Source organism: Alexandromys fortis, unplaced genomic scaffold, assembly GCF_014885135.2.
Source record: "Alexandromys fortis isolate MF-2015 unplaced genomic scaffold, M_Fortis_MF-2015_v1.1 scaffold_7, whole genome shotgun sequence".
Taxonomy (NCBI): domain Eukaryota; kingdom Metazoa; phylum Chordata; class Mammalia; order Rodentia; family Cricetidae; genus Alexandromys; species Alexandromys fortis.
Window position 1 is genome coordinate 14176346 of NW_026067920.1, and position 18551 is coordinate 14194896.

Below are 18551 nucleotides of genomic sequence, written 5' to 3' on the forward strand. Positions count from 1 at the left end.
GTCTGTGACAATTTCCACAAGTCTAGCACTGGTTAGAAGGTCTCCAAATGTTTCCCACGGTAAGATCTTTGCATAAAGTGTTCATTGATGTAGAGATTTACATATGTGAAAATATTTTCTAATTTTTAAAGAACTCTTATAGATAAACACATTAGTCCTTCATTTGATAAAGCCCTTCACTGATAAAGCATGTTTTGTTGATAAACACATTGCCCTTCAAAAGCTCTTTACCATGTAGACAGGCTATTTTACTTCATGGAAACAGAAGTCAGAAATGTTGACTATTAAATTCTTTTGAATGGCTTGCCCAAAGTTGTAAAAAATGCATGGATGAACTATTAAATTTAATTTTAAATTTAATGTCCCTTTATGTATAAGTAATGTATGTATGTATGTGATGTGTATGTATGATGTGTGTGTATATGTGTGTGAATTTATGTGCATGAAGATAGGTTTGCAAATGTCACAGCACATGTGTAGAGGTCAGAGGACAACCTTAAGTGTTAATCCTCACCTTTTGCCTTAAGACAAGGTTCCTTTGTGCTTTTTTTTCTATTGTACAAACCAGGATAGCTTGTCCTCTAGATTCTGAATTCTCCTGTCTTCCCCTCCCATATCTCCGAAAAAGTGCTAAGATTACAGACGCTCATGCTATGTACTCAGCTTTTATGGGTGTGTTGGAAATTAAACTCAGATACTGATGTTTGCATAGCATGTCCTTTTACGTACTGAGCCACCTTACAGCCCATTCTGTCACTTCTCAATTCATTGCAGCTACCTCAGCAAAGATACACTTCATGCTTCCAGGGTTCCTGTGGCAATAGGGTTTTTGGCAACATCCATACACACGCGCACGTCTGTGTGTATGTGCATATATATGTATGTATGTGGAAAATACATTAAATACGGGAGTGAAAAAACAGAAAGAACAGTAGTATTTTAAAACTCACATTTATCAAAGAAGGGAGCAAAGTTGTGCTGACAAATGTAACAATATACAGAGAGAAAGAGAAAGGTAGGCAAAAATATACATAAGTTCTTACACTGGAATGTGTACTTCTCAAAATTAAGTAAAATCATTTTACTTAAGATTATACCTTTTAAAGGAAGTGTTGAAATCATTAGTTTTATTTGTAAAAACCACATGGGATTTACCATCCTAACCATTTTTGCATGAGCAGTAGTGTATGTTATATAATTAGTCCTCAAAACTCAAAACTCTTTTCTCCTTGCAAGACTTGTTCGTTCTCCCCACATATGACAGCCACCACTGCACTTTCTGCATCTATAACTTGACCACACTGGGTATCTTCTATAAATGGCATCACACTGTATTTATCTTTTGGTGGATAGCTTACTTCAATTAGCATAACATCTTCAAGGTTCACCCACATTGATCCAGGTATCAGAATTATTTCTACTTTTAACGTTAATAATTCATGATACAGGTACACTTCATTTTCCTTACTTATTCATCTATCGATGGGTTATTGGAGTCCCTCTCACTTACTGATAACAATTAATAGGCAGAGTGTCTAATATCTCCTTACACCCATGCTTTCAAGTCTTTTGGGTAAATACTAGAAGGAGAACCGCAGGACTCAAATTTTGATGTTCTGAGTAACTAACAAGCTCTTCATCATAGAGACTGTGGCATTTCAACTTTTTACCAAACGGATACACAAGTTCCAATCCACCTACATTCTTGGCATTTTGCTTCTTCCTTTTCTGTTTTTTTTTTAAATATTAGTCATCCCAGTAAGTGTGAGTTCATACTATGATTTTGATTTGATTTCCCTAATGATTAGTGATACTGAACATCTGTTCACGTGTTTGCTTTCTCTCTGTCTATTTTCTTTTGAAAATGACTGTCAGTGCAATTATAAATTTTTACTGTTATTCTATTTGCTGTTGCTAAATTCTAAATTATCTATAATCTAGATGTTAATCTTTTATTAGATATAATTTTCAAATATCTTCTTTAGTTCTCTAGGCTGCTTCTTCAGTTCATCAGGCAGGTCCTTTGTTGTAAAAAGTAAACATGTCACAGACACTAAAATTTCATGAGATTGGTTGAAGAATAAACCAAAAGTCTCAAAACATGGAGGTGATTTAACTACTCCAAACCCAAAGCAGAGATACCCGAGTCCAGAACGGAAGTTTAATATAAGATAATCCTGGTAACTCAAAACTTGGGTTCAGTTTCCAAAACAGACCATGCATCCAAGAAAGAGAGTAAAGTACTTCTCACTGCAAGTTTAAAGTGCAGGATTGTATTCTTCAACTCACTTTTCCTAGTGTTGATTATCAAGGTAGTTGGAAAGAATCATGAAAATACTTAGATATAAAGAAACAAGGGGAATGGAGAGATGGCTCAGGGGTATATTGGGCAACACACACCTGCATAGAGCTCCAGCTGCAGGGGATCTGATGACCTCTTTCGGACACTAAAGGAATCTGCACTGACATATACGAGCCTTCCCACACACGTATACACACAGTTAAAAAAATAAGAAAATAAACACGGAAGAAGCAAGATGTGAAGGTAAGAAAGATAATGAAACCACGATTTCATTTATCTCTCTGTTGAGATGGTTGACAGGCAAAACCAATGACAAAAACGAGAAAGCACAAGCCAAATAACCAAACTGAAACTGCCCCGCTGCCCATGAAACTGTTTCCCACTGGGAAATGGGGATTGCACCTCTCACGTTGGTTTTAGCCAAAGGCCTCTCTAGAAAGCCACACTTTAAAGACAGCTAAAAAGAGGTAAAAATCTAATCTCTTTCAAAGCTACAGTTGTTTCTTTAACAGCAAGTGTCAGAGAGGAAAGAATGCACAAACAAAAGGTAGGTGTCCAGTAGCAAAAATAGCTGCCATTTCCTTCCAGAGTGCACTCTCAGTATGGCCGCCCCGTTGTTTCCACTGAGGAACTTCCTCTGTGGCCTCTTTTCCCAGGCTCTGCAGTGGAAGGGAGATGCCCAGGTTCTTAGGGATGTTTACGTTGGGAAAGAGCCCATCTTCCGCCATGCCGCTGAACACAATGCTGTCTGCCCTCACTTTCTCCATCTCCACAGAAGAAGGAAGCCTCCCAAACACCAGAGACATCTCTGCACTTCCACTGACCCAGCACTTTTTGCCATGAATGTTGTGTTATATTTCCATATTTTAGATATCAATGGAGCCTCTACTAGGGTATCCATACAAACGGAATCATCACAAATCCAAATAATTAGTTTTGTGCTAGTTTGGTTCATTTCCTAAAAAGAGATAAACTTAATACCTGCGGCATTTAAAGATTAATAACATACTTCCTTGTAGAATGTGAACCCAGTGATAGTTAGGCTAGGTCCAGAGAATTCTGCTTCTTTTATTCTGCATTTCTGTCAAGGTTTGTGAAGTTTCTAATACCATATGAGTACATAAACAGACTTGGAAATTGTGTGGAGTCATTAAATAAAATCAGCAGTTCAGAAAAATACAGAGAACGACATTTCAGCTACTGTAGTAGATATATTAATAATGCATTTGGCTAGCCCTACGGTAATGGCTTTAGAATGTTATGCTTTTAAATGTGAGCACTTTGTGCATATGTCTACATATTCAACTAATTTCACTGAGTTTCACTTTTATATGATGCCTTTTATCTTTCATTAGTTCTCGTTACATAAATTGAAATACTCTAATAAAAATAGTTTTAAAAGTAATATGAAGTTAAATTCTTAAATTTATGTAACCTTGAAACCAGTAAGTCAAATATAGTTGGATACATTTATTTAAAACAGTTCTCTCAAGAGCCCAGCATCCTTCATCAGCATTATACCAGTCCAAGCTAATGGTCTGACAAAGGATATACATGGAAGGGAACTGATTTTTATCCTACTTCTACCTAGTGTTCTCCTAGTAAGTTTACTTCTAGGACAAAAGAAATGAGCTACGGAGAAAGTTCATGGCACTGACAGCAGAAAGAAGCTGTTTATGAAAAACTCACGAGTGATGTGAAATGAGGAGTAGAAAGACCATCTTCCTCCTGCATTTATGGAACGTCCTCATCTTGAGGGTGCTTGACCCTCAGACAGCAAGCACACACTCTCCATGTCAGGGGTGAGTAAGCAAGCCATTCCATTTCAAGCATCCCATAACCCTCAGCATCTCCCTGACAGGCAGGTTCATGGGAAGGATATTTACCTCAGAGGTACAATGTTCTTTGTTCTGTCACCTCACCAATGTCAGAGCTGGCAAAGGATGCAGCTCAGACTCACCCCAGCATGTTCCTCACTCAGTCAACTGACAGCTACATTATCTCTGTGATGCAACCGGCATTAATTCCAATGGCTCTGTGTCAGAAAGACATCAGGTAATCCATACTGTGTCACTGACTGGCACTGCAGTTGCCCCGTGATCTCATTTCTTCTTTCTAAGATTATTGCCCTTATTGGAAAAATGAAGTCAATAACTGTACATTGTTTAAGAAGGAACAACTAGTAGGCTACATGAGATGGTGGGCGTAAAGGTCTTGGGACTGCCACAAAAGATGAATTGTTATTAAACCACTATAATTATGTGTATGAGACCTGGGGCCAGTTAGATGCAGGAGAATTTGCTGCCAAATAGTTACAAGAAAGTACTGCCATTGGACATTTGTATATTTGTGATTTATCTGGCACAGCAACCAGCTTGGACTTTTGGGTTTTACTTTCCTTTGTACTTCTTATATGATAGACTGAAGATATTAGTGAAGAAAGATACAGATTGCTTTTTCTCCTAAGACTACATGTTGGGGGCCAAGAGAAAATTGAAATCAAGGGACAGAGCAGAGAATGACAAGAGAAGACAGCTGTCTTGGTTTCTCTTCCTGTCACTGTGATCAAAGTTCACCCAACAGCAGCAGCACAAGAGAAACCGTTGATTTCAGCTCCCAGTTCAAGGGTATAATGTGTGAGCTTAGAACAGCTGCTCACATCGTAGCCAGCATCAGGAGCAGAGAGTGATGAACCCAAGGGTCTACTCTCCTGTCCTCTGTTTATGGAGTCCAGAATGACAGCTAGGACATGGTGCCACATAAAGTGGGAGTGTCTTCACACCTCAATTAATGCGAGTTAGATAATTTTCCACAGGCCAAACTAGAAGTCCACCTCTCCAGCTACTCTGGAGTCTATGAAGTAGATAGCACTAACCATTTCACAGTGGCTGTGTTAGTCCTATTGGCCAAGCTTATAGTGACTCCATAGTAGCAGGAATCTAGAGCCCACCTCAGGCCAAGGTGACCTCTCTGGAGAGCAGACAAAATGTCTTGCTATCAGAGGCGGCCTTGAGAGCCATGCTTGCAGAGTTTTCCCACTAACCCGGCCTACTTTTCTAAAGTCTAACCTTCCCTTCCCCCTTTCTATTCCTTCTCTGAACAGTAGACAAACTATGTTACACTGCAGCTCTCCCTTGTACTCTCTCTACCTATACTTTTGTATGTCTTAATCTCCACAACCTCCTTTTAAAGAAGCCATGTTCATATTCTGGGTTTATCTTATCTTTCCTCCACAGTGCCTCTCTTCCTTTTGGTCAAGACTGCATTAAAATACTGTTATTAAAACCAACTTATGCTTCATAAAGAAAAGAAAATTGGCCTCTAGGGCTGAAGATGTGGAGTTCTTGCTTAGTATGCATAAAGCCCTGAACTGGAATGTGTGGGAGACATGCCAGTAATTATAAAACTCAGGAAGTGAAGACAGAAGGGTCAAGAGTTCAAGGCTACCCTTGACTGGTCCAACATACTGAGTAAACTGGAGGCCAGCCTAGACCATGAGACCCTTTCTCAAACAAGCACGTAAACAACAACAACAACAACAAAATAGCCTTTAAATTTAATGATAAAATAGACACTTCAATTCTTTATGAAGTATTCCTTCTGAAGTGCCCTCAGCAGTTTCATGATTTTCTTTAATAGTCTAACCACTAAATCAAAGAAGTAGAGAAGTTATCAGTTAAGTTTCTGACATCTAGGATCACTCTGCATCTTCACATAATATGAGATATTGTGTTTCTATGTGCATACTTCATGGAAGCATGAGAGCAATGAATGGCAATTCCTGGTCTTAGGGTAGAGCCTTGTATTTCATCAGGATTTACTGAACAAAGAAGCAACACCATCACAGAAAACCTTACTTTGGAAGATATTAATACCTGTTCATAACACAAGCCTTTACATTTTGTTCTTATCGTCAACATTGCTAATTATTTTGAATCCCTATGGCAATGAGCCCCAGATTTCATCAAAAAAATCTCTGTCATGCTGGAAGTTTCCAGTGCTGAGCATTAGAATACAACATTTCAAATAATATGGTGTAAAAGAAAGTCCCAGTAGCAGTAGCTTTAAAATATTTTCTTTTTTATCATAAAAGAAGAGATATATAGTTGTTCATTATGTATTTGTGTATAATGATAACTTAAATGAGGCAACATGATCTAGTAAACTTCCCCTGGTTGTTTCTGCTCATTTGATAGAGATAAAACAACAAAATGAACTTCTCTGTGATGTGCACAGCTATGGGGAAAGGCAGGTGTCAGCCGACCTTGGGTGGAGGGTGTTGTTTTACTGGGCAATGAAGCCACCCAGAGAAGAATGTCTTGTTAATAGTATTCTACCCAGCTTGAAGACCAGGACATGGGAGGAAGAGCAACCCTTTTCTTCATAACTCTCTGAAGGTACTGAATAGTGGGTGGCGGGCTTGTCCTTTGTGGTTATGAACCAACCATAAATTATAATAAAAAGCACACATATGTTGAAGATTCATAGAACTGATCAGCTTATGAGACTTTCTAGATAGTGGAGAACTAGAATGTTGCAGGTGGAAAGTTGACATTGCCTTGGGCTACAGTAGTGCATCACCCACCCCTATCTGACCTAACATCCTTTTGACAATTGGATAAAGTTTTTGGAATATATTTACTTGGTTCCTCATCAGCATCTTAAAGTTACAGCAAACACTTCCCACTTCACTGTACCCACTTACCCAATGTCATCCCTACCAATGTATTTGTAGAATAATTATGATTTTTTGTTTAATGACTCTTTTTTAAGATTTTAAAAATAGTTTTATTGTTTTTTTTAAATTAGATTAAAAAATACCAATCCAAGTTCCCACTCCCTCTCCTCCTTCCATTCCCTCCACACATCCTCCCACCCCACCCCCATCCAATCCCCATAGAGGGTAAGGCACACTGCTTTGTGGAAGGTCCAAGGCCCTCCCTACTATATCTAGGCTGAGCAAGGTATACATCCAAAGAGAATAGGATTCCCAAAAGCCAGTACATGCAATAGGGATAAAAATCCTGGTGCCACTTCCAGTGGCCCTTCAATCCGCCCAAGCCATGCAACTGTCAACCACATTCAGAGGGACTAGTTTGGTCCTATGCTTGTTCCTTCCCAGTCTGGCTAGAGTTGGTGAGCTCCCATTAGCTCAGGTATACTGTTTCAGTGGGTAAACACATCATGGTCCTGACCTCTTTGCTCATATTCTCATTCCTCCCTATCTTCAACTGGATCTTGGAAGCTCAGTCCAGTGCTCCGATGTGGGTCTCTGCCTCTGCTTCCATCAGTTGCTGGATGAAGGTTCTATGGTGATATTTAAGATATTCATCAGTCTTTCTACAGGGCATGTCAAGATTTGGCCCCCTTTCCTGTTGATTAGGGTCTTAGGTGGAGTCATCCTTGTGGATCCCTGGGAATATCTCTAGAGCCTGGTTTCTGCTAACCCTATAATGGCTCCCTCAATCAAGGTATCTCTTTCCTTGCTCTCATCTCTGTTTGTCCTCCATTTTGACTATCCCATTCCCTCAAGTTCTCCTCAACCTTCCCCTTCTGCCCTCCTCTTCCCCTTCTGCCCTCCTCTTCCCCTTCTTCCCTCCCTTCTCTCCCAACCTCTCCTGCTCCCAGTTTTGGCAGGTGATCTTGTCTGTTTCCAATTCCCAGGTGGGTCTATATATGTTTATAGCTAGTATCCACTTATGAGTGAGTTCATACCATATTCATATTTTTGGGTCTGGGTTACCTCACTCAGGATAGTGTTATCTAATTACATCCATTTGCATGCAAAATTCAAGATGTCATTTTTTTATTATTTTATTTTATTTTACCACTGAGTAGCACTCTAATGTGTAAATATGCCACAATTTTCTTTATCCAGTCTTCAGTTGAGGGGCATCTAGGTTGTTTCTAGGTTCTGGCTATTACAAATAATGCTGCTATGAACATAGTTGAACAAATGCTTTTATAGTATGATTGAGCATCTTTTGGGTATATGCCTATGAGTGGTATTACTGGATCCTGGGGTAGGTTGATTCCTAATTTCCTGAGAAACCACCACACTGATTTCCAAAGTGGTTGCACAAGTTTGCATTCCCACCAGCAATGGATGAGTATTCCCCTTACTCCACATCCTCTCCAGGATAAACTATCATTGGTGTTTTTGATCTTAGTCATTCTGACAGGTGTAAGATGGTATCTCAGAGTTGTTTTGATTTACAGTTCCCTGATGGCTAAGGATGTTAACATTTCCTTAAGTATCTTTTGGCAATTTGGGATTCTTCTATTGAGAATTCTCTGTTTAGTTCTGTACCCCATTTTTTAATTGGGTTATTTAGAATTTTACTGTCTAATTTCTTGAGTTCTTTATATATTTTGGAGATCAGTCCTTTGTCTGATGTGGGGTTGGTGAAGCTCTTTTCCCATTCAGTACGCTGCCTTTTGTCTTATTGACTATGTCCTTTGCTTTACAGAAGTTTCTCAGTTTCAAGATGTCCCATATATTTTTTGTTGCTCACAGTGTCTGTGCAATTGGGGTTATACTTAGGAAGTGGTCTCCTGTGCCCATGCATTGAAGACTACTTTCTACTTTCTCTTCTATCGGATTCAGTGCGGTCAGATTTATATTGAGGTCTTTAATCCATTTGGACTCGAATTTTGTGCATGGTGGTTCGTGTAACCAATTTCACAATGAAATGAATTATTTGGAGCAACTTGAAAACATGTTCCCAAGTCATGGTCACTCATATTTGGTTTAGAACAAACTGCCTTTTTTTTTTTGTTTGTTTCTTTTCTGAAATGACTGTGTTTTACATCAACAAGGCTGAGAAAGGAAAACATCACTAAAAGGGGAAAAGATGCCAGAGTTATTTAGCACATGAATATGTCCTAGGGTGAATTTTAATCATATACCTGGCATTTCATAGCCATAAATATTTGATTTTAAGTATGTTTGGTCTAACTCTGGCTAGACCCCCACATCACTCTCACGACACCCTTCAATCCTTCAACCTCACCCCCACACAAACTTCTCCTACACCTCCTTTGTACACTTAGGAACTTTGTACACTTAGGAACACAGGCACACAGGTACTCTTCCTCCAGGCCCCTCATTCTAACTATTCCAATATGATCCTGCCAACACTACTTATTGTTTTCATTTTACAGAGGGGGGCACTGAGGAACAGAGAGAGAATTAAGGATAGATTTCAGTCAAGCATGTATCTATGCTCCAAATCAATCAATGCTTTGCACAAGACAGCTGTAAACCAAGTGGGAAAGCTATGACTAGACAGAAAAGAAAAAAAAATTCTCCCCGGGGCATTGCTGAAGACAGTACTCAAGTTGTAGCCCAAAGACAGGTACAGAAAGCTGAGATCCCATCAGACTCAGAGCTGAGGTTTGGGGACAAGCCATCGCAGCATCAGGCGAGGGGTAGATGAGACATGGATTTCCAAACAAAGAGGTAGGAGAAGGAAAATGGACATTTTCTTTCTGCTTGATGAATATTCTCAGATCCCAATGAGAACCACTTTTGAATTCTAAAACAAAACTCTAGGTGTCAACTTCTATGGTAGTTTTTACAGGTGTTGCTTGGTATCCATTTTGTATCCACAAGGATACAAAAATCTGCCAGGGTTCACATCCCTTATTCAGAATGGCAATGTATTTGCATATGACCTATATGCATCTTCCTATATACTGCAAATTATGTCTAGACTACCCAACAAAAAAGAAATGTTATGGAAATAATATTTTTAGGGGACAATAATTAAAAAAGAGTGTACGCATTGAGCACAGACACAATGTTTTCCCAGTTATGCTGGCTCAAGGTTGGTTAAATCTACAGATATGGAATCTAAGAGTATGTGAAGCCAACTGTACATAATGATTATTTTGAAGTGTTATATTTGTTCATGTTGAGATAAAGTTTCTGCTGCAGACTTTCTCCATACACTACACTGATTGGTCAGGATTCTGAGGGGAGACAGTCAGTGGTAATTTGCAAAGCGCCACTGTAGAAAAACAGATGTGCTGAGGTGAAAAGGCTCAGGTTCCTCCCGGACTTGATAAATGAGATCTCTGGTGTCAGGGCTTAGAACATGTGTTTTCAACCCCACTCTGTCTGTTCACCTTCGAAAAACACTGACTCAGCACCTAGTGCAGGACCCACATAATATATGACCTCTACCTTAAAGTTTTCCATAGTACAGCCAATGGGCAAGACACTGTGGCTGAAGCAATGGGCTTTGAAAAGAGGACCCCCCTGAAGGGTGCACGCTTTTGTGCTCACTCATCTCAAATGCTCCTCAGAGAAATTTGTATAAAGGTGACATTGCTTATTTTCCAGCTCCAACATCTCCAGGAAAATCTCTTGAGAATTACCTTTAGACAGAAATACTGAGAACCAAGTCACAAGTAATTTAACTAAGTAAAGAATACATTATAATTATATACTGTTTAAAATTTCAGATAAAATGGAACAACACAAAATTATTCTACCTTTAAGGCACTGATATGTAAAATTTTTAAATTCACCACCTAGTTGATAAGAAAAAGAAACACATAAAGATGAAAACTTAAATATTCTCCTAAGCTGGCCAAGTCCTGAAACTAAACATTTTCTCCGTATTCAGGATTTTGTTTTTTGTAGTAGTTACATATAAATAGGGTTTTCAAACAAACAACTTATCTTTAGATGGAAGGAAATTCATTAAAAGGAATTGATGTTCTTCCCAACAACCACAACAACATAGTTTTTTGAGTTCCTTTCTCAGAAACTGGTAAATAACAAAATATATTTCTTTTAAAAAAGAAGCATGTTCATAGGAAAGGTTTCAAGGCAGTCTGTATTTCACCCACACAATTAAAAAAGAAGATGGTTTCCAGCAACCAATTTCCCGACTCAATCTGTGCCAAATAAAACAGATTTCAGTAGAAGCTTTTACTGCTGCAGAGGGAACTCTGTTCATTCTGCAGGGGAGAATGGACTGTTTATTTTCCATTTAAAGTTCCCAATTCTCCAGTTACTATATGTTTTTCTGCTCCAGCAGACTATCCAGTATGAGTATCTAAATTAAATTCGGGAAAACAAAACACAACATCTTTGTATAGAAGACAACGTTGAGATGTTGATGTAACGTCTGTGCTCCATCACATTAAGGTTTCTTATTGAAGAAAAGTGTTTACATAACCCTGATCCCGGAATACATATTTCTTTTATCATAAAAGAAATATCTATCAAATCCAAAAGGAAAAATGACATCTCAGGAATACCTGGAAATGGCTAATGTTATCAATATACCTACGTGTTTTGAAAAAGTACAGAAACTAACTGATTAAGAGATGAACTATGGTCATAGGAAACAGCCTCACATAGTGGTTATATCATCCCATCAAGTGTGGGACAGGCTGAAGTACCTCGGTGACTAAATTTCCTTTGATCAGACAGTGGCTGCAGCATTACAGAAATCTCAAAAGAAATGAGTGTTTGAGACAAAAATATCAGAACATCTTCTCTAAAATGTGTTGTAGTAAAGGATTCTGAGATATACCTCTAGTGACACGAGAAAAGGGCCTGCCTGTAGGGGTAAGATGTGGTCTCTGATAGTCAAGGTTAAGAAGGCCTCTAAAAAAACAGACACCTATGGACAGGTACACAGACAGGCAGATAAGGATGCTGTAATGGCTAATCTTCATTGTCAGCCTGATCTGATTTGGAAACCCACTTCTGGCAAAGTCTATGATGTCATTTCCAGAAAGGAAGAGCTGAGGGAAGAACCATGCTGATTGTGGATGGTATCACCTGATGAACGGAGGGATGGACTGACGAAAAAGGAGAAAGAGCTGAGTAGAAGAGCTCACCTCTCCCCGCTTCTTGATAAAATGTAAATAGCAGTCCATTCTCCTACTGCTATGATTTATCTGCCATGATTGACTGCATCCTCAAATTGCAAACCAAAATGAACCCTTCCCACTTTAGGTTGATATTTGCGGGTATTTTGCCATAGCCACGAAAAAAATAACTAACACATATGTTAAGGAAGATGTCAGGACCCTGTCACCATCATCTGCAGCTGTAATGAAGACCCAAGGGAAGGCCTCAGATCTTGGTGAAATGGACAGTGTTTCTAGCATATTTAAGTATATTTTCAGGGAAAGCCATGTATGTAATGACTAATGCAAAAATGGTTAAAGGTAAAGACTGTCAGTGCTGTTGAGAGTTAGGATGCAGGGACAGAGCAAGGGACACCAAGGCATCAGACAAGAAGGAGGAAGTGAAGTCCATCAGAGAGCAGAAGGATGCTCAGCAGCCTCGTGTGACGCCAGTGTTCAGGGTATGCTTTCTTCCCCCGAAGCTGGGATGCAGGGCCAGTCGAAGCAAAGCAGTCAATGAAGAAAAAGGCATTCTCATTCTCAAATTGCACCTTAGCACACGGATGATGATGCACAGCTTGGAAGAGCCAAACAGTATGAGCCTCTCTCGGGTAACTCAGAAGTGGTCTCCACACTTCACCCAGTTGAGGATGTGTTTAGAAAAGTAAAATTTCACGTTTTTTTTCCTCCAGTATTTCCTTCAGAGCTTGGAAAAGAGGAGCAGTAGCTAATCCTTGCCTCAACACCTACACAGGACATAGATTTCAGAGATGCCTGAAACCTTAGTACCAAACTACACACACACACACACACACACACACACACACACACACACACAGTGCTTCCACATATATACTTTGAGTGTCTCTTTGGCAAATATCAGTTGCTTCCATGCTTACATTACTATTCTTTGCTCTTGGGCCACAACTAATTCAAAAAAGAATTATGTGACTATAACACTGTAATACGATGACAGTTAGTCATAAGTGAGGTAGCACTTGGTAACTAATAGACAGGGACTGCATACAATATAGACACGCTAGTCAAAGGGATGGCTCATTTCCCAGCAGGGTGGGTTATGGCTCTGAGATTTCATCATGCTACTCAGAGAAGTGTGGGAGTTAAATATATAAACTACCTCCAGAACTTTCTATTTAATAATATTTTTGGAGCGTGGTTAGCTGTGAGTAACAGAAATTCAGAAAATGAAATTATAGTTCATATTGTCACATGGGTCCCTACTCCTCGGAAGAGAGGGCTGACATTTCAGGCATCAGCAGGTAGCTGAAAGAAAGAGGACCACTAGAAACCATGAATCATGGAACTCACTGCTGAGGAAGTGATCTTCAGGACAACATCTAATGACAAAAAACCTTAGAAGGCTCTTCACTGCTCTGGAGACAAACAGAGAGTGGGCTTCTTAAATAATGGACCAATGAAACAAGCCTTATAACATATTAAAAGCAACACAATACTGAGAAGTTCCTGTTTTTCTGTGAGTCTGAATAATTTGAGGCATCTAGGTTACATACTTTGTCTCTTTCACAAGCTTTAGCTTTCTTGAAGTACCTTTATTTGTGCAATTTCTCATATGCAATCTCTCTGACACCCTCCAAAACTTCAGTGCTAAAATAAAACACACGTTAATCTACAAGCACTGGGTCCTTAAGAACCAAAGACCCGAAAATAGTTTCCTACCTTAGTAACTGACACAGAGTGATGTCTCACCTTCACTTCTAAATAAAGCTCAGCTGCTCACCCTGAACACAGTTCGCTAAAGCCACACGAGTAAAGAATTCAGCATTTTCAAGGATCTGCAGTGGGGTAACTGGGTCAGTGAAGAAATGCTTTGGCCATGAGAGAGGTGCATCCCCTACCTTTTCTGATGCTTTGTCTTGACCCAGGAGTCCTGGACTCGGAGGAGGAGGGGCTCGGCGCTTCTTCATCTCTGACTTCATAGACACTCCAGAGATGTTGCCCAGTGAGAGGGAGGGACCCAGTGTTAGGGACCGAGAATGCATAGATGGTGAGTTGGGTGTTGTTATGGAGCCCTGTAGGGAAAGAGACAGACAACACCTCATCAATAAGGTGACTTCTCTCTGTTCAAATGCTCAAACTTTAAACAACCCACTCTAGTTTCTAATGGCACCTAGTTATACTGGCAGACACAAAAGACTGAAGCGAAACACCTATAACTATTCTCCTAGGCAACTTTACAACATTCCAAACCTATGCAGTAGGGTCTACTTTTTTAATTTTACTAATTTTTTGAGGATTTTATGTGAGCATATAGTAGTTATATCATTTGTCTCTTCTCTTTCCTTCCCCTAATTTCTTCTGTGTTCTCTCCATACTCCTCAAATTCATGACATCCCCTTCTTTATTACTGTTACACACACACATATATATACATGTATATGAACATAAATTTACAAATACAGCCTGTTAAGTTCATCTCGTGTTGCTCATATGTATCTGTGCTTAGGGCTGCCTGCTTGGGATTGGATCACCCATCAGAGGTCATCCCAGGAGCAGACAGATTCTCCCTCTCTCAAAAGTCAGTCACTGCCTATAGCTTCTCATTACAGGTAGGACCTTGTGTGATTTCCCCCATGCACATTGGGATGTCAGTTGGTATTATCATTTTCAAGTCTTGTTTAGGCATCCATACTGTCAAGATTTCATGGGTATGGCTCAATCATGAAGCAATCAGCAGAACTAAACTTTTAGGAATACGTAGGAGCTAGAATCACTTGACATTTCCATTGAAACTGTAGGCGTAAGTCATCTATCTTAAAACTTTAACATGTCACATTAGCCATTTTAAAACTTTAAGGTGTCACAGGAATGAGCTCTTAGCGATTGCACAGGAGGGACTGCTGAAACAGTGCATTGCATTGGGGAGGAAGGGCAGTAGTTTACCAGTGACAAATACTTCACCCATTTTCACTTTCTTCCAACCTTCAAAAGTTATATAAAACTATGACGGTTTCCTAAGCACTATGCTTTGAAGACTCTCAGACCAATAGCGTAGAACCAAGATGCAGCATGACCAACCTCCCACCTGCGCACCAACACCAGCGCCTCGGGCCATTCTTGTGCTTAGATCCATTAGCAGATTATTTCTTCAGGTATCTGACCTGGCTTTATGCCACGCCTAGCTCACCTAGCTCACGATCTTAGGGGGAAAAAATACTCTAACCAAAAACAAAACAAAACAAAACAAAAAACCCAAATTTTAATTTACATACTCTGCAACGTTGCCATAAAGGTTTAGACAGTGTTTGAAAGACCTGCTAATATCTGAAATGGTAAGGCTGCTCTTGTGATATTAATATTCAGGAAGGGCTGGCTAGACACAGGGCATGGGCACATTGGACATGGCTAGTGCTCTAAGGCAGTTGTGAATTTCTGGTTCAGGAAAGAATTTCAGAAGAAGGAGCCATTTCAGCTGCAAGGCAAACAAAAGCCACTCTCTCTGCCACAGTAGAAAGGTGTTTATATCCACAGGCTGTGTAACACTGCTCTGACTTCTACCTCTCAGATGACCCAGGTATTTGGTACCAATCAGATGGAGTCGGTGGCAAGGTTCACCTTCCACCCTTCCCTCCGGCTTCATGAAAAGCTCCTGCCAGCTGCTCCAGCATTTATCCTTGCAGAGGTCACTGATTCTGTATAGAAACCATCTCTCTCCAACATCTTTTTGAGCACACTTGCCAAACCAAAAGCAAGAAAAAAAGGAATAAACCATGAATTCGTATTTTCAAGGCTCCCCAGGTGTTTCTTAGCGCTGTCAAATCACTGCTGTAAGCTTTCTCACTCATCTCTGGACTCCTGGAGTGCTATTTTCTGTTGCTAAGGAGAAGCTGGCGAAGGCCAGAAATATTCTGAAATTGAAAGCAGCTTTGTACACAGGCTAATGGATGGCACTAATGAGCTTGGAGAAAGCATCTTCTCCCCTCCTGGAATATGGATGCAGGGCAGACTTGGTGGCCTTGAAGAGACAAAGGATGCAAATGGACTGAGGAGCAATTCTGTTTCTCTGACCTAAAATGGAAATGTTCTGGCTGATCCCCCAGGATTCTGCAGCTCAGACCTTCAGCTATGGTTGGACTACAAGATTTTTCAGAATAGACAGACAGGACCAAGAGAACACAAGATAGAGCCCTCATTCCTTGGGGGAGCATATGCTGAAACCCTTAGGGAGCTACTGTAGTTTTGTGCTCATAATACTAAATTCACACACCTGTAGAATTGACTGTGGATTCCAGTTTTGTCCTCTTCTGTGGGTCCTGGAATATAAGGGCCTTACCAACTATGAACCATCTTTATTTAGACACCCAAGGATAAGTAGTCACATAAAATTGGTCTTTCTCTAAGCAATAGAGGAGAGGGTGTCAGAACTGGCCTTGTCCTGTAGTCAGACTGATGAATATTTTAAATACCAACATAGAACTTTCATCCAGCAACTGCTGGAAACAGAGGCAGAGACATGCAGCAGATCACTGGGCTTAGCTCCCAAAGTCCAGTTGATAAGTGGGAGGAGTGAGAATATGAGCAAAGAGGTCAAGACCATGATGGGTTCACCCACTGAAACAGTCTACCTGAGCTAATGGGAGCTCACCAACTCCATCTAGACAGGAAAGGAAACAGCATATGTTCAAGCTATTCCCTCTGAATGCTGGTGAGCTATGGCTGGGGTAGATTGCAGGGCCACTGGCAGTGGCACCAGGATTTATCCCTATTGCTTGTACTGGCTTTTTTGGAACCTATTCTCTTTGGATGTATACCTTACTCAGCCTAGATATAGTAGGGAGGACCTTGGACCTTCCCCAGAGCAGTGTGTCATGCCCTCTCTGAGGATTGGATGGGGATGGAGTGGGAGAGTAGGTGGAGGGGATGGAAGGAGAGGAGGGAGTCGGAACTGGGACTGAGATGCAAAATGAAAAAAACATAGTTTGTTTTCCTTTTAAAAATAAAATAAAGAAAAACTGGTCTTTCTTTTGATGTTATATTACTGTGCCTCTTGATATATTACTTTTCAATTTGCCTTTTTTTGCTAGCAATTAAGTATTATCATTAACAGGAAGCTCAGCACATACTTTTTACATACACTAGAATGACAGAAAAATCTGACGGAATTATCTATACTCTGAGACTAAAACATATGTAAACATTATCCCATCCTACTTATCTGAATAATAATAACTCTTTACTGAGATGCTGCCTGGAACTACATGTTTTTTTTAATAAAAAAAGATGTCGAATATGACTTAGTTTATTGCTGTTCTAACAGCATGTTCAACAAGTTAAAACCATACAGGGAAATCTTTTCTTCCCACAAAGTAAACTAACAAAGAAGCTGCTAAACTCAAACTACTTTTTCCAGTCTTCCACGTTCTTGTCACCAGGAAAGAAAGGTGAGGGACAGCAGAGGCAGACAGGGGAAGGAGGCCTCAGCAACTTTCGTTCACAGAAGGGTAATGGTGGTTCTGCTAGCTATGCACCCAGCTCCCCTCCCTGCATTTTATTCCAACCTCTGTGTTAAGCTGAATGCTATCATTTTCCAGGCTCTCTTGTAACTGTGCACACCTATGTTCTAAAACGCTCTCCAATAAAACGGACATGTACTGCATGTTTATCTTCTCCAGAGTAATACCTAGCCATAGTCACTAACCACAGTCACCAAACAGAGCCACCCTGGCCCTGTGTTGTGCTAAAAGGCTGTTGCTCCCGTGTCTAGCTCCCACAACTTTTCAGTCATGGTGAGTGTGTCGTGTCAGATCAAAGCCTCTGGATTTTGGAAACTTGCTATAACAGCCTATCTTCCTCTACGAATGTGGCCACTATGAGAGGCTATTTGAATGCCATGGATGTTAGTCTAGAAAAGAAAGCCCGAAGGAGGGCTATGACACAATTTTAAGTACATCCCTAAGCAGAAATTTGTTGAGGCTGTTCACTGGACAGCAACGGTGAGTCACCTGGGATAGACCTCATGGGTAACAAGCAGGTGAGGCCATGAAGCAGACAGGCTTGAGAGTCGCAGAGAGAAGGTGGCACAGTTGTCATTGCAGTGTGCAGTGGAGGAGGTGATATTTTAAAGGGGACAGTAGACCTGGGAGATTGTATTTAAAAAAAAAAAAATCAGGCGCACGGCACCAGCGGCGGCCGGAACCGGACGCGCACGGCGGGCGACGTAGCTGGCGCAGCGGCCGGGACCGGCGGGTACTGACACAGTGGCAGACAACGCAGGCGACGGACCAGTGCAACACCAAGAGCAGATCGCCCCAGGACAATTAAATCAAAGAGGTAGGCCTTTGGTTGGCGAGGTTCCGGACAAACAGGGAACCTGGTTCTTTTCCTGAAGACCCGTCTG

The 18551-nt window shown here is 40.5% G+C and overlaps 1 protein-coding gene across 7 annotated transcripts in view; it reads right to left on the bottom strand.

Moving 5' to 3' along the window:
• Cobl (cordon-bleu WH2 repeat protein) overlaps positions 1 to 18551 on the bottom strand; it is a 227738-nt gene that overhangs the window by 94998 nt on the left and 114189 nt on the right. For all 7 annotated transcript variants that reach the window (XM_050141257.1, XM_050141262.1, XM_050141259.1 and 4 more), the window contains one exon: positions 14053 to 14226. In XM_050141257.1, coding sequence (XP_049997214.1) covers positions 14053 to 14226 — 174 coding nt within the window. The remainder of the gene's footprint in view (positions 1 to 14052; positions 14227 to 18551) is intronic.